This window comes from Artemia franciscana, chromosome 17 (genome assembly GCF_032884065.1).
Source record: "Artemia franciscana chromosome 17, ASM3288406v1, whole genome shotgun sequence".
Taxonomy (NCBI): Eukaryota; Metazoa; Arthropoda; class Branchiopoda; order Anostraca; family Artemiidae; genus Artemia; species Artemia franciscana.
Genome location: NC_088879.1, coordinates 10,342,132 through 10,360,002, shown reverse-complemented (window position 1 = coordinate 10,360,002; position 17,871 = coordinate 10,342,132). Strand labels below are relative to the sequence as shown.

Genomic DNA, 17,871 nt, shown 5'->3' with positions numbered 1-17,871 from the left:
CCTTTTATAAAAATAAAATAAAACTGGTGGTGCCCCTGGAGCTACGGTAAATGCCGAGCTAGTCACTAGTACGTGAAAATTCCGTAACTAACAGCTTGACTCGGACTTATCGATTATGTCTCATAATATTAAGCAACCTCTTTTGACTGCTGGTTTTCCAAAAATCATTGACAGGGTACCCTGCTTAGTTTTGTTTTAGCCTTTTCTGTACTGATTACTTTTATTGATTTTCTGTTACATTTTAAAAATGCCTGTCGTCAAAACATTAGATGAAGTTATAGGATAAAGATGATTGGCCAATGAGTGAGCCAATGGTAGAGAAATGTATTCAGAAGGTTTGTCATAAACCATGATTTGGTAAATGAATCGTTCAGAGGCCAGTTTGACCAAGTTAGTCGTCTTTAGAAAATTGAGAGGGGGCTTGCTTGCGTCCCTGATTGCTGCTTATTAAAAATTAGCTTCAAATTTTTAATGTTTGAAATAATTTAGGACTAATAATAAAATTTTTGATATATTCATTTAAGGAATGATTTAGTTAAAGATGCTGCCCAGTCATCAATCGACTCGAATGCGGCAGAAGTACTGGGTCTATTTTTGAACCTTGTAGATGCCCTGGCTGAGAAAGGAAAATTCTTGAATTTGAAGAACGATGAAGTAGTATCCCAAGCTCAGCGAAGACATTGTGTGACAAAATCGAAATTTGTAGATGGGTATTTGCAAATTCTTGGTAAGTTTTTTTTGTTACCATAAGGTTGGATTAGTTATTATCTAAACTACACTTTTGTCTAGAGGCTTTTTGACCAGTAATTCTAGTGTATTACTTTAGGCTACTTACCTTATTTGCACCATCTGCTCATTTGCATTGTATGATTCCAACGTCCCTACTTGATTTGCTTGGACTAGTCCTCTTTTTTACCACCACCATTTGAAATAAAAAATTTTTGCAATAAAATTTATATCTCAAAATATCATGAGTTATTTGAAACATAAGTTAAATGAAAAGTATCTTTTTCAGTCATTAGTTAATAAGAGTTTGTATAAATGTTTTACAACATTTCACTTTTTGGTTGCGGGGTCGGGGGTAGGGGGGTTAATATCAATAAATTCCTACTGAAATCACACCGTGCGACAAATAATAAAAAAAAATACAAAGCCAAACGACGGTGATACTCAGTTAGTAAAAGTAAATATTCATATATGCTTTAGGTTGCATTGGGGGGGGGGGGTGGATTTTTATATTTTTAATTTATGAAATGGAGAATCTATGTAGGCTAAAGTTGATCCTGCAATCTTCTTTGCTAGTGTCCCCCCTTTTACCCCGAAAACGTCTTTGTATTGTTTTTAAACATAAATATAAAAAGTCAAAAATTCTTGTATTTAAATCTAAATACAAACTTTTGTGTTTGTAAACACTTACACTCAAAAAATGTTCCGATAATCTCTGTGAATCAAATTAGAAGAGAAGATGCATTAATCGCCATCGAGGGAATTCATACCCAATCCAGTTTTTGAACAGTCTTCTATTTTTGGCTTGTTTCTCTTTTGTCATTTTATCCTTTCCCTTCAGATTGATTCAAAAGTTTCGTTTTTGTTTTTTTTTAAACTGAGGACGACTTCGAATTGGTGGAACGAGAATTTACATAACCATGTATATATTTGAAAATTCAGAAAAATCGGGGATTCAGTTTTTAATGAAAAAAGTCTGTTGCAGTTATGAATTTTTGGTAGTAGTGAATACTAACTAAAAGAAGGAAATATGAGGTGAAAAATCAGTAAATAATAAGCTTAAAACATAGGGTACCAAACAGCTTAAGAATGTGTAGTTTTTTTTCACAGACATAGCGCTTTAATGCATGTAATACGTTTCTTATTGTGTTTCTTAATGCGTTTCTGTTTTTCTTATTTTTTAGTTTCACTTCATGCTCCGAGTCGCTCAAATATACATGTTTTATATTCAAATTTTTGAGCCCCGAGCAAAATCATCCACTATCTTCTACTTCTGGAAGAAATCTCAAAAAGGAATCCCAAAAGGAATTCTTAATTAGTATTACTATCCTTTTTACTGTTACTTACTTGTTTTGAATAATTAAAACTCATCATAATCATTGCTGCAGTACGCGCACCTTCCCATCCTCACGAAGTCCAACTTTACGATTAAGTTCAGCAATTCCTCTAGCAACTGAGATTTCAAAGTCTGCTACTTTCAATTTAACAACAATTTGTAAATTACTGTGCGATGAAGTGGTAAATAATTAAAAGGCTATATATATATATATATATATATATATATATATATATATATATATATATATATATATATATATATATATATACCTATATATATATATATATATATACCTATATATATATATATATATATATATATATATATATATATATATATATATATATATATATATATATATATATATATATATATACCTATATATATATATATTATATATATATATATATAATATTATTTTTATTATTATTATCATCATTTATATAAGACGGGTCGTGTAAAAAAAGACGGAGTATTTAAAAAAAATTAATAAACGAACAAAAAACTCACAATTCAAACAATTATAAAGACAGTAACACTAATGTAACAGACACGACAGAAACAGTAATAAAATATACATTTTTATGATGCCGACGCACGGTCTTCAGTATTCAAGAAGCATCATACCCACTTAAATCATCATATCTTAAACAATCTTAAAATCACAACTTGAACATCTTCATATACCCACTATATACACACTTAAATCAGGTGAAAAAATTAAATAAGCACAACATCAACACAATCAAATAAACCGCAAAATAAATCCTCTTAATAAGATACGCAATAAACACTAATCAATTAAATATTTTTTCCATAGCTACTTAAATAATTAAAATCATCATAATCATTGCTGCAGTACGCGCACCTTCCCATCCTCACGAAGTCCAACTTTACGATTAAGTTCAGCAATTCCTCTAGCAACTGAGATTTCAAAGTCTGCTACTTTCAATTTAGCAACAATTTGTAAATTACTGTGCGATGAAGTACGATGAAGTGGTAAATAATTAAAAGGCTTCTGAACTTAATTAATTTATATTGCAAATGATTTTACCGGATGTTAAATTTCTTTACTGTCTTATATCCGTCATCTCGGATTTATCTTGGAAATCAGTGTTATCTTGAAAATTACTAACATTCAAATTTTAGGCTATTTTGTTGTGAAGCCTTTAAATATCAACTTTGGTAGAAATCGTATGCCATTTATGTAACAAACATGTACTTAATGTATTTTACTTTTGGACAAATTAGCCTGAAATTTGCAATCAAAAGCTCAACAACTCTTCAATACTAACTGTAAATAAATGTGTATCATGTAAATAGTTTCTTGGATAATGCAATTCGTGAATTACTGTACGATGAAGGCAGGCGAAGTAGAAATTTAGCAAATAGGAAATACAGGGATTTGATTTGATGTTGCTCAGCTTTTGTTAGCAGTTTCCAAAAGGGAGTTGCTTACAGTATGTGAAGAAGTGTTATGACGTTATATGCATCAGATCAAAAAAAAAAAAAAAAAAAAAAAAAAAAAAAAAAAAAAAAAAAAAAAAAAAAAAAAAAAAAAAAAAAAAAAAAAAGAGAAAATATATATATAATATAATTTTTTTTTTAACTTTATTTTCCCAAGCCATACCTTCCTTTTTCCTTTTTTTTCTTTCCTCTTGACCAAATGGTGGTCCCTTATGCTTCATTAGTGGCGAAACATATTTGTTGTATGAGACACATCTGTTAGTCCAGTTTAAAAATGGCCTGTTTAAAATAGCTTAGTCAGTTTCAAATTATAAATGAACAGTGCGTTTCAGCTTAAAATTTTATTGGAATCCTAAAATCAAAATGAAACAAATGGCGTAGGTCTGGTGTAATAGCTATGGAAGTGGTCGAGTTTAAATGGTGGCTCATCCATCCTTGATTGAACAAGCTGCATAAAAACACACACTTTTGGGTTATGATTTGATATTTGTTAACACTAAAAGTTGTTATAGAACATAGATAATACAGAAATATAACTGTATACAAATCATAAACAAATACATCCTTTTAAAACTACATTAAATTATGAATTTATTACAGAAAACGGCTCCTATATATCATACCTGTACCCACAAACTTACCCAACTTATTGAATCCCCATAATACTTCCATCACTTAATATTATATCCACCAATTCTCCCTTATATTCCACCCGAAAAAATGAGTTAAGTTTCATTGCCATTCCTACACATCGGGCAAAAGTAGAGACCTATATTGTCCACTTTAGTTTCGGCTTATTAAGCCTTGCCTTAAAGTTCCTCTCCCTATAGATGATCCTCTTCAGAATTGCCCCCTCCCTGGTGCTTTGATATCTATCCAGAAAAATTTAGTATATAAAAAATTATGTATCGTCACTGCATTTTTCAAAGAAAATTAAAGAGTTATATTTAGAACATATATGAGCACAAACTAACTCATTTAAGAAATAAAATTTAGAGCCTGTATAAGTTAATGCATATGTTAAACTTACATCCTTACGAACATAAATTACTTTGAGAGAATTAGTCAAACCTAAAATGGGAAGAACTCTCAATGACTTATGAATTTAGTAATTAAATCATAAAATAGGTCACCATTTTTTTCCCCAGCTGAAGATGGTTTCATTCAAAAGGTAGATGGAGCAGTTGAAGGAACATATACATCAGATCATACGAAAATCCTTGAAAAGCTAGCTCGAGCCATTGTTGAATGCGCTGTTCTCACACTAGGAAAGCATTCCCTGCGATTGTTCTGGTATGTCATCTTTACTAAAGATTGAATTTGGGATCAAATACCAATGAGCATATTAGGTTGGAAGGGTAGACTTTGCAAGTATTCTTGGAACTGTTGCCAACCACGGCTATTGTGTTTTTTTCATACCTCTGAGGTTGGTAAAAAAAACACCACATTTAGACCAAAAATTAAACACGTTCTAAATGCAAAACCAAGTTTTTTTTCTTTTTATCAACCAATGCTCATACTAAGTATTATAAGAAAAACAAAGCAAATTTCTCAGAATCCTAATACAATGTCCAAACTGTTAACTATATTAACGACGAATAGGTTCAAGTATTGTAAATGTATCATCTTTTTATAGATAAGTGTAACATGTAATGAATTAAACCTATATCATTTCGAATGTTTCGCCTCTGGGTGAATTGCGCGCCTATTAGGGCTCTCCATGAAATACCAATTTAGCTTTTAAAAACGGCAAAATATCTTTTTCTCTTTTTTCAATGCAAGTTAATAAGATGTGATTGTCCAGTGAATGGAGTTTGGCTTTTTATTAGAAGCTAATGTGCCCCGACTGAGCCATTGGCAGATTTTTACTATTATTATCAGTACATTGTTATACTACTACTACTACTACCACTAAGTACCAAGCCACATGAGGCCAAGACAACTACGTACACTCCTTCATCTCAATATGCTTAAAGCCTCCCTCTTTACAGCCTCCCAAGAAGTTCAAATTTCTTTTTGTAAGATTAAACACTTACAAGATTTAATCCACTTTTTTGGTAGAAGTTAATGCTCGATGACTGAGCCACTGGCAGATTATTACTATAATTATCAGTACACTATTATGCCGCTAGTACTACCCAGAGTACCAAGCCACCTGAAGCCAACACAGCTATGCACGGTTCTCCTCCATCTTAATATGATTAAAGCCTCCCTCTACGGCCTCCCAAGAAGTTCTAATTTCCCATAAACCCTTTCTTACGACCTCTTTCCACCCAATTAGGGGACAAAATGCTTTTCTTTTGGCTTTGTTATTATCCTGACAATTAAAATTTATTATGGTTAAGATGTGCCAAGGCTTGAGATATTGCTATGGTAAAATGTATGGGCAACTTATTACAGTGGTTAAGAATAAGATAAGATTGTCTCTTAATAAAAATAGCGAATACATGCGCAGGTGTTTCATGTATACAGTAAAATTAATACTATGCTAGACTTTAATCCTATGCTATAATTTATATTCTTTACTACAATCAATACTATAATGAATTTTCTTCTTTTTTTTTTTGCTCATATGCCTCTTCCTAACTAAGCTATCTATTGTGGGCTACCTCCCTGTAGCAGCATAACATTTGTAGGTATGAATATACAATGAGTTGGAGGTAATAGGTTGAGATTGCTTGTGCAGGGTTTCGACTCTTATTGTTAGAAGAGCATCGCCAAGTGTGGAAAACCATGCTGCGAACAAGATGGGTCCAGTATTGCAAAATAGCCTCCATTCATATGGGAGGTTCCAGTGACTTATTGCTGTCTGGTTCTGGGCCACCTTAAGTGCTTAGCATAAATTACAACGTAATCTACAACGTTTTGATACGTAATCTACAACGTTGTAAATTTGTAAATCTACAACTTTTAAATCTACAAATTTGTAAATCAACGTTGCAAAATTTGTATCTGCAACGTAGATACAACGTTGTAGGTTAGAACGTAAAAAAAAAACTACTTTTTTGAATTTAGACGAATTGAGACGCTTCAAATTGGACTTGTGATGATTTTCAGAAAGTTTTATCCCAGGGAAGGATGGATTATCCCAAGAAGGATGGGGTGCATAGTCAGGGAGTAGGGCTCATTATGAACATTTGAGCTTATTATTTGTTTGTTATTTGTTACTCTTGACTGTTAACGTCCACTGGATTAGAGCTGAATGACATAATAACATAACATGATATGGGGGGGGGGGTCGTTGCGTATTCCTTAATCATAATATCTGGTGTAAACCAGTCGTAACGTAAGGTGTCTTTTCAATAAAATGCTAAATGCTGCTCATGCGTAGATCTTGACTTTGATGCCAAAGTTCGAATGTTTGGATAATCCCGTGTTTAGGCATAGAAGGTCAGTCAGCCTTATCTATTAATCTGAATTTTAAGCCCAAATGATAAATATGAAGAAGTTTCAGGTCTCGCAGTTTGAAAGGCCTTTACAAAGGTCGCTTTAAATGGAGATTATGCAGATAAACCTTGACGATCACGATATATCCTTAAAATAAGGATCACAGGCAAAACCGATTTTGTTTCATTTTCATGCGTAGGTTTAGTTATGTACATTTTTCTGATGAATAATCTAAGTATTTCAGTTTAGTACATTTCCATCTAGCCTATGATATTATGAGGTCTTTGTCTTATTAACTTTTTAACTAGATAGCTCAAATAATTAGACTGGTGTTTCAGTGCAATTGAAGAATATGGCTTAGTAAGCCAAGAAACTCTGTACGCAAAGATGATCCTCTCAAAGTCGGATGTGAACCGAAGGGTAGCTCAGCTCGTTCGGAAAGGTTTTGTGGCCCAGTATGACTATAGAAAGATCAATGCTGCTAGTGTGAAAAAGATTTATTGGAATCCAACCCTCCATAAGGTTGAGTTTACAAAGGTAATTTTTTCCTTACATCTTACTTTATGTAATTGGTAAGGATTCCTAACTTGAGACTATCGCATGAGGTTCTACTTACGACGGGTAAAACACTTCTCAAAAATTTTCTATACATTCTTTAAATTAGTGAATACATTCTTAAACATTTTTGACCCATTTTTAATCAGGTAAATTATCATATGCATTATGTATAGAAAAAGAATGAATAGTACTGTTAGATCTGTTAGAATCCAACACTTCATAAGGTTATTTTTTCTCGACATTTTACTATATATAATTGATGAGTGTCCGTAACTTTAACTCAACCACATAAGGTTATGCGTACACTTCGAGTTGAAATTCGTAGTTTTTGCTCATTTTGCCACCCAAGCCACCACAGAAGACGATATTCGGGCTGCCAACCCAGTAATTACGTATGCGTATCATTCCTATACATCGTATCGTTCCATATCATTCCAAGACGGTAGCGTAGTGTCAGTCCGCCTCTGTCAGGAAGTCGAGAATGTATCCAAATTGTCGTAATGCCAATCCCTCATGTAGCATGAAATACCCTGCAGTGAAAAATCCAATAAAAGAACTAGCCCCTAAGCTCGGTAGGAAAGAATAGTTAATTATCAAATTTTAAGAAAATATGTGTGGGAATAACTAAGTAAAACTGGACTATGTTAGGCTTCTTTGCCGTCAATACAACTTTGTGTGTCTGCAGGAAAATATTAATACCTCGGGTAAGTTCGGGTTGTTTGAGCACTTACCACAGAAACAATATTTCATACATGACGAGTATGAGATACTCTTCATGTGGGGGAGAAGTGGCAAATACCCTTTTTGTCATGGGGGGAGGAGGGTCAGCTAGTGTATTATTGGTAACAGCTGATTGAAGTTCTAAAAAGTTTAATTTTGAGAATACTTTCTTGGGATAGAATTCCCTGGGCCTAGCGACCTTGTTCTTATTACAGTTTACTTACCTACCAATCTGAGTACTCCAGCATCTCATTTGCGATGCACCCAAGCTTTCGATTGCCTTTCCCGTTTTTCAGCAAGGCTTGGTAACCAAAAAGTGATAGTCTGTTGCGATTCTCTGTAAAAATCTAGAGAAAGTAAATAACCATCCTATGGAAATATTTTTGTTAGCTGTCTCCATAAGTACCCGCGTGCCACAGGGACGGCTCTTATATTTTATTTGTAATACAAGGAGTTACAGCCAATATTGGCTGCTTACTGGCTTTTTTTAAACTGTGTGACACCATGTAGATGGTGAGTGTATTAGGAGTGATTATTTGAGTTTTGGTTTTAAAACTGGTTTGAACCCTGCTCCTCTGATATGTCAAAGTGGCTGTGCCATTTAGGTCGATTGGAGCAAGATGAACGCTTATATTTATAAAGAAAGTTGCGATATGGTCTTGGATGAAATCAAAGTACATTACCGTTTTTCATTTGCTCGATGTAACCGATTATACCATTTTGCTTCTTCGATGTAACCGATTTTACAATATTGGATATATACTGTACGGAAATTAGCAACGACATAAACACCCCTCAGTAAGTTTTAATCCCAGCTTACTGTTTTAACCTTGTGATCAGTAAGCCAGCTTGGGGTCGCCCGCTCATGGTTAAGCAAGCTATAGTTAAGGCTAACTTCTGGTATTTCTTTTGGTTCGACTTTGATGAACCACACTCCCCTGTGGTTTTCCGGCAGCGTAAATGTACAAAAAAGGTCTATAAAAAATCGATTAGTTCGCTTAAAGACGAAGAAGCGTCTTAGAGAAGCGTTCGCTTAAAGCGTCGAAGAAGCGTCCTGCGTCTTAGAAAGTTAATCCGAGACATTGTGAAAATCCTTAAATGATAATAAATTGCCTCTGAACCTTCCCATCAATTATTCGAAATCAAGAGGAAAGTAACTTTAAATTCTGGATTTTTTTTTTAGAATATTAAATGAATCTCAAATTCTTCAAAAATCGACTCTAATAGAAATTTAATTTAAATGGCTGTGTTGACAACTCTTACCTGGAAGTATTAGGTTCCAGAAAAACTAAAATCACTTTCTTGCACAGATAGGATTTGAGAATATGAAATGAATCTCAAATTCTTCCAAAAATAGACTCTAATAGAAACTTAGTTGAAATGGCTCTGTTGTAAACCCTTACCTGGAAGTATTAGGTTCTAGAAATATCAAAATCGCTTTCTTGCACAGATTGGAGTGAGAACATTAAATGAATCTCAAATTCTCAAAAAACGACTCTAATAGAAATTTAATTAAATGGTTTTGTTGAAAACCCTTACCCGGAAGCATTAGGCTCGAAAACTAAAATCACTTTCTTGCACAGATAGGAGTGAGTTTTTTCTCGAGCCGGCGATATTAAACCAGTAGGCTAGTCGTAAAATATCGGCGAGAGTGCTTGTTTGAACGGAAATTCTAGTATCAAGTGCACTGTTTAAAAGGCAAAAAACGCTGTATTTGTAAATTTGATGAGCGAAAATTGATATTTCGTGGTCAAAAACCTAAACTAGGTATAAAACTGGTTCATAAAACGACCTTATCCTCATAGTTCATAAAGTTGACATTTGATTCCCTTTGGGCTTAGAAAATATGTAAAGATTGTGTAGTGTAATGTAGACAGTATATTATAGCGCAGATAATATAGTAAAGTGCAAATAGTGTAGATAGATAATATAGTATAGTGGGGAAAATTGATACCAAAACTAAGCTTAAAGAAAGGAATTCGTAGAATTTCCAGCAGTTTTACGTTTTTAAATATTATAATGATAATAAAAAATTGTTTTTCGCATTTTGGTTTACTGTTTTCAGGACTGAACGTTTTCCTCTACGTCTCCCATATATATATATATATATATATATATATATATATATATATATATATATATATATATATATATATATATATATATATATATATATATATTCCCTATTCTCTATATATCTATATTCTCTAAATCTGCAGTCTATATCCTCTATATCTTCTCTATTTCTCCATATCTTAATTGGCCAGAAGTTTTATTTATCTCTACTAAATATAAGTTATGTAATAGATGAAAATGTTACTATTATATTTTTGTGTTCTGAGGTGTTTACTCTAATGTAGTGACTGAGTACCAAGTACTCTAATTGGTTAACCTGTAATTTGGTCAATCTTAGTTGGCCAGACGTTAGTAAAAATAAATGCTAATGCGTTCTTTCGAAAATTTTATATGAATTTTTGTTTTAAACCATTTTGTATGGAAAATTAAGATGAGGTAAGATACATATTTTATAATATAGATAGATTCAATGAAATCTGTGTCCTAGGTAACGGAAGGTAACGGTAACGTAGGTAGGTAACGGAAGGTAACGGTAACGGAACTCAATGGGACAGCTTCAAACATAAGTAACTGAACACAAATACCTTTAGACAAATATAACAAAATCATGAGAACAAGTACGTTAGAATTGGTTAACTTTGAATTTTAGGGTTAACTTTGAACAAAATTTTTAACATTTAATCAACGCTCTTTTTCCAAACCCAGTGGATTTGCTCTTTCAGACTTATTACCAAATTAAATATAGATGCCATCTACATCCGTTGGTGATTCTTGCTGTCTGATGAGACGGATTTCAGCTTGTTATTTGCAAAAGAATTTTAGTTGTTGAAAACTACAATAAAGTACTAAAAGCAAATTTTTCATTTTTACTTACATAAACTAAACTAGGACTTAACAATATTTTTTGCGCGATAACCGTACGTTTGTTCAAATTTGCCCTGGTATTTTTACAAATATGATTTTCGATCCTCCTTTTCAGTCAATTGATAAAATTGTTTTGATAAAATTGGTCAATTGTCAATTGCAGTCATTGAATTGATGTTTACTTTGCTGTTCAGACCCATGGGAAACTATTTTGAATCTATTGATCGCAGGTGAAATCGTTGATCAAGCTAATTTTTTACTTTAGTTTGACTAATCTTTGCGTTTCTGGTCAATTCATTATTGTTTTTTACCTACTTCTAGTTCTACTTGGAATGGAAATCAATCAGAAATCGATGGGATAGAAAAGGGATTTTAATGTTAATAATAGGATTGAAAGGAATAAAAGAAAGTTAAAAATAGATAATAAATTAAAGAAAGATAACGTTTGTTTTATTATATGGAGCTTTTACCGGTCTGCATGGAGCAAAAAAAAAAATAAAAGAAAAAAATTGTGTTTTTAATGTAAGATTTGAAGTATTTTTTTATATCTTTCAAATTTGGGAGGTAAATAATCGTATACTTTTGGCATTATAAGTTAAAAATCTGCAATGCTTATAAATTTTTGTTTCAGGTTAATGTGTTTTACCTTGATTCTTAAAGATAGTACTCTATCTTAACGTATATAAGGTTGTGTCTTAGTAAACAATTCTCGCAGATGCCTAGATTACACACAACCCCAGTAATTGCAACAAAATGTGACATTTATTGCGGAAAAGTCATGGGAAAAGCTCCGGAGGACATGAAGAAAGGAATTATTTCTCACCAAATGAACAAAAAGCGCAATATAAAGGTTGGAAGACTGACTACAGTGACACGAATTGACGAACAAGCCATCCTCTACCATTTGCTTACCCCTGCAAAGTAGGGGGTTCTGATTGATCACTTCGAGCTGAAACTAATAGTTAATAGTTATATTGAATCAGATAGAAAAATAATAAAATGCTTAAAATATATACAATATACTTGGACGAGACTTTGAGTGGTTCAGGTTTATCGGTTTTGGTCTTACTTCCATAAGATACCATATACAAAAATTTCTGGCACAGAGACAAGTTTGTTTTCTACAGATAAGAGACATGTAAAGAAATAAATGGATAGTCAGTCAAAGAAAGATAGGACAAAGAAAACAAATGATGGACATGAGATTAATTATTCAACACGGCACAACGGACACTAACCCGACGATACATAAAAAAAAGAGATTTTTTTTACCTCTATCTGCAATGGGACAACAACAGGAAAATTGAAACCCGGGTAAACTTACACAAAAATAATAATAGATAAATAACTATCCCGAAGAAATAATTTTAACTTGTTTTTTAAAATTCCACGCGAGACATGAAAATCTAAGTAGACTATTATAGATTCCTACAGCAACCACACTATTTCTTAGAGAAAAACGGGAATTCTATAAAATTGTTAATGGCTGGTGTAGTTTACGTATGTTGCGCGTTAAATGTGAAAATGTAATCCCTCCTTTACGGATTCCTTCCTAGACCCCAAAAAGATATCGAGGTTATCGCGATTATTCTGCCATTTCTTATATTCTTTTTTTTATGATATGACTATTTTTGTGTTCCCTCTAAAATAAATAATCGGGTATTTGGCTGAATCGGGGTTGTGTAATTAGATATCTTAAAATAAAACCATCCATGATAACAAGTTATATTACCAATTAGTACTTTTACTAATTAGCATATTTACAGCCTTTTACTGATAAGTAATGTTTTTAAATAATAAAGACGAAAACTCTGTTCTCCCTGAATTGGGCATTGAAAAAGTATAGGCAATCATTCTCTTACAAGCTATTCTGCAGATGTCATTTAAAGAGGGCATTAAGATTGCAACCCCCTCTCACCCCGAGAAAAAAAATGAGAAATGCAAAATTTCATGAAATTTCATGATTTGCTATAAATTTACCGTATTTACTAGGATTTAGCAGTCTTTGGAGGTAGATGCTCCGTCTTTGGACGACTTACTGAACATGATATGCCTGCGAAGACACAAGGAGGGATCCACCCGTCCAAACCAGGTAGAAGGGGATCTTCCTATCCACCCTGTATTTTCCCTATCAGCAATTTATTTCACACTTTAACTTTTCAGCCATAATATGTCAAATTTCCCCAGCCCCTGTCCAAAGTTACATGTCAAAATTTCTAGTTCAATACCTTTCAGACGTAACTTCTAACACTATTTTATGATTTGTCTAACGGGAAGTTTATGTAACTCATGAAATGAAGATCAGTAATGCTATTTACTAGCCATTCGACGCATAATGTCGTATTCGACGAACGCAAAAATTCTTCGAAAAAAAACTAGTTGAAAGAAAAACTTCCATAGAAATATCTTAATTTTTCAAGATTTTTAGTTCAAAGTTTTCAATTTCTACGGCTGTAAATGGAAAAAAGAAAAAAAAGAAAGAGAAAAGACAATAGAATTGTTTCAAGTTCCCAGATATTAATTGGCCTGTTTTTTGTCGATGTTTTTTCCCGAAAAACTTTCTGACCCATCGGCTTGATACAGACATTTTTCTGATGAATTAATGTCAAATATCTATATTGATAAATATTGATAAGTTGACCTATTTATATGACGATTTATTTTCGTTTGATGTGATTTCGCTTATTGAAACATGGAGCGATTGTTCTCCTATATCACCTCTCCCCGGGTATGTCGTTGAACAGACCGTACGTAATGTAGCAAGAAATAATAGACATTATGGTGGCATTTTGGTTTTGGTTAAAGCATCTGCTATTGACGGCTATGAGAGAATTAGTAGTAGATCTGAAAACTTGCTTTGGCTGTCTATTTATTTGAAATGTGGGAAGCAATTAATTTTGGGTGTAGTGTATATACCTCCACAGAATAGTTCGTACAATCGAGAAAATACTTGGGAAATTTTAGGAGAAGAATTTTCGTTAATACAAGAAAGTTATAAAGATCTGGATTGTGTGTTAATGGGGGATTTCAATGCTTATACCGGCCTGGAGTCTTAGATCCCAGATGTGTTGATCCCAGATTTAGGTGATTTTGTCCCAATTTGTTGTAGAATACCACGAAGCAACAAGGATGAAAAAAGAAAAATAAATGTATGGGGAAGAAAGCTCCTGGCGTTTTGTGGGGAACATGGTCTGATGATTGCGAATGGTAGGTTTGGGAATGATACGGGCAGGGGCGAGTTCACTTGCCTTTCGGGTCCAACTTCAAGTGTTGTAGATTATGTGCTAATTAATACGCAATTTGTACCTGAAGCAATAAATATAGGAGTATTAGATTTAGTTGGATCTGATCATAGATCTATTATGCTTGAGGTGAAGATTGGGCAGTTTGTGAACCACAGTTCACGAGTAAGAAATTTCTATAATGCGGATTATAGAAAAATAGGTTTAGAAAAACGAATTAGAAACGATTTAACAGATAAAGATATTGAGGCATTTAGAAGGGAGCTTTTGGACTCGCATGTAAAAAATAAGTTGAAAGCGTTAGAAGACAATGAAAAAGATGCACATAGTGTAATTATGCTGTTAAATGAAATAATGGGCAGTTGTGCAGAATCATGTGGCCTAAGAATGAGGGATATTTTGACTTGGATTGCAAGTTAATGAAAGAAGAAGCAAAATATTTATTAAATCGTCTGAATGAATTTGATAGCGCGGAAGATCAAAGTCTAAAATTGGCTAAATATAAAGATAAAAGAAGAGAATATAAAAGTTTAATAAAAAGAAAAAAAAAAAAGAGTACGAGAATAAGAAGAAACTGGATATTGCTGATGATTTTAGAAATAAAGATTTTAAAAAGTTTTGGGGCTATATAAAGAAGGATAGTGGAAGGAGAAATGTTAATACCCAGGCTGTTCCGGAAGCTGATTCATGGCCTGATTACCTAAATAATTTAGAAGGTGTTTGTGCAGATCTTCAGGAGGTAGCGCATACCCCAGAGATGGTTATTTATCCCATGAGAGAACATGATTACGATTTAGTGGGTGATGTGAATGGTCAAGAGATTAAGTCAATATTTAAGAATTTAAAAGGTGGTACTGCTGCGGGTGTTGATGGTATACCAATATTGTTATTTAAGAATTTCTTTCCATTTTGATGCCGATAATTGTTCTTCTTTGTAATAAGGTGTTAAGGTCAGGGCAATGGCCAAGCGCTTGGAAGACATCATTGTTTATAACACTTTTTAAGAGAGGAAACCCGAAGGCTCATGAAAATTATCGTTTAATAGCACTTGTCCCTGCTTTAAGTAAGGTTTTGGAGAAAATATTAGATACCAGGCTTTCCAATTGGTTAAATAAAAATAATTTAATACATGACGAACAAGGAGGTTTCAGGACAGGGTGTGGGACGACAGATAGTTTGTTTATTTTAAAGGCATTAATAGATAAATATGGAAAGGGTAAAACTTGTCTTTATGTGGGATTTCTGGATCTCCATAAGGCTTTTGATAGTGTCGACAGAGAGTTATTGAAGGATGCCACGCTAAATATTGGCCTTCCCCATTCATTTGTTAGATTGATAGTGAGCATGTATACTTGGGTGAGTGGAATCATTCAAGTTGGTAATAGGTTTTCGAAGCTTTTTGATATTAAGCGGGGAGTAAAACAGGGCAGCACCCTTTCACCTAAGTTGTTTAATATTTTTATTAATGATGTTGTTAATTTTCTAGAAAATAGATGGGCTCCGAAAGTTAGCCTAGGGACTCAAAAACTATCTCTCTTATTATTTACAGATGATATTGCTTTGGTGGCTAATAAACCGCAAGATCTACAGACTCTTTTGAATCTCATAGAAGAATATTTGCATATGAAAAAGTTAAGGCTGAATACTGAAAAGAGCGAAGTTGTTATTTTAAAAAAAAGGAAGGTTGGGGACGATGAAAAATATACATTTAAATTTAATAATAAGGAACTATTTATAAGTAAAAGAATAAAATATTTAGGCTTTATCTTATCGGAAAATGGAAGCTTAAGGAGTCCATGTTGATGAAATAATTAAGAGAGGTAGAGTGGCCATGCCAGCTATATTTAGAAACCCGACGATAATGGGGATCAAAAACCTAAAAATGCATAAAAGAATATTTAACACAAAAATTTTACCCGTGATAGAATATGGAGCATAGATATGGGGTGGAGAAACGGTGCAGCAACTGGAGTCCCTTCAGCTCCAGTATTATAAAAGAGTGTTTGGTCTACATCAGACAACTCATTCACAGATTCTGAAAGGTGATATGGGAATGTTTTCTTTAAAGCTACGTAGGTATATTTTAATGCTTAGATTCTGGTTGAAGTTAACTAAGAGTAATGAAGATAGACTATTAAGAGCGGCATATGAAGAGATGTTGAAATGTGGTTTAAAAACCTCGTGGCCGTCCCAAATTAAATCATTACTAGAAAAAGTAGGAATGCCTTATTTATGGAATAATGGTCTTTACTCTCGTGATGTACCAACAAATTTAGAAAGCCAGGTACGATTTATATTAGAGTCAGGAAATTGAGCATTGGCAAGGGCTGGTTTTTGATTCTACAACCCTACAACATTATAATCAGGCAAAACCTACTTTTGGGGAGGAAGTTTATTTTAAATTTAACTTACCGGCTATGATTCTACGTCGTTGGATTCAGCTTAGGGCAAATTGTCTTCCAATCTAGAACAGGCAAAAAACGTTCGACAAAAATAAAATGATAGTTGGTCCTGATAGGCGGTATGTTTGTCCAATTTGTAAAGATGATGATGAAGACTTGGATCATTTTCTCCGGAAATGCCCGGTGCTCTTGGATTTACGGGAAATTTATTTGCATGGGATTAATTTGATGCTTCCGGGTATTCTACAAAATAGTAACCCAACCACAATATTTCGAGTGGGAGTATATATAGATAAATCTTTAATAAGAAGAAAAAGTTTTATATGATTAATTTCTTTTGTAGTTAGATTAGGTACTTTTTGCGTTGAATTCTGTTTTTTTTTGTGCGTGTTCGTACTGTTGTTAATTTCCTTGCTTGTTCGTAATTTATTTATATTTTTGTGTATATGGCCCACGGGTTTTTGAAATACACTTATCTATCTATCTATCTATCTATCTTATATTACAAGTGTAAATTGTGGTCTTTTTTAGGTTGCCCGAACTGTATTACAACGAACGTATCAAGCACTTTTAAATGCCAAAATTGTGTCCCAAGATGTATCGTCAGAGAGTGAAGAAATTCTAAAAAAGAAAGACAAACTTGAACTGCTTGAAGAAGAGGTGAAAGCAGGAATCGCTGAAAATCCGGAGAATGAAGAAAGTTTACAAGAGGTAGGTTTTCTGTCTTGGACCCAGCATGGGGGCGCGAGGGATCAGTAGGAAAAGCATAACTAAAGCTTCAATTGTTGTCCTGCAAAGGGTTGAAATATGTTTTCCCCTATTTTTTTTTTTCATATTTATGACTGACAATAGTTAAGTATTCATTTTTCTTAGATACTAGAAATTATCACGAAATATTTTTCCAGTTTCTGGGAACCTGATTAATAATATTTTTCTATATATATATATATATATATATATATATATATACTAGCTGTTGGGGTGGCGCTTCGCGCCACCCCAACACCTAGTTGGTGGGGGCGCTTCGCGCCCCCCCCCCAAGCCCCCCCGCGCGCGTAAGTCGTTACGCGCCATATTAGTTACGCGCCAT

The 17,871-nt window shown here is 33.4% G+C and overlaps 1 protein-coding gene across 2 annotated transcripts in view; it reads left to right on the top strand.

The window, feature by feature from the left end:
• LOC136037825 (uncharacterized) overlaps positions 1 to 17,871 on the top strand; it is a 79,530-nt gene that overhangs the window by 51,779 nt on the left and 9,880 nt on the right. For both annotated transcript variants that reach the window (XM_065720663.1, XM_065720662.1), the window contains exons 6-9: positions 525 to 727; positions 4,681 to 4,825; positions 7,258 to 7,456; positions 17,313 to 17,492. In XM_065720663.1, the coding sequence (XP_065576735.1) occupies positions 525 to 727; positions 4,681 to 4,825; positions 7,258 to 7,456; positions 17,313 to 17,492 (727 nt within the window). The remainder of the gene's footprint in view (positions 1 to 524; positions 728 to 4,680; positions 4,826 to 7,257; positions 7,457 to 17,312; positions 17,493 to 17,871) is intronic.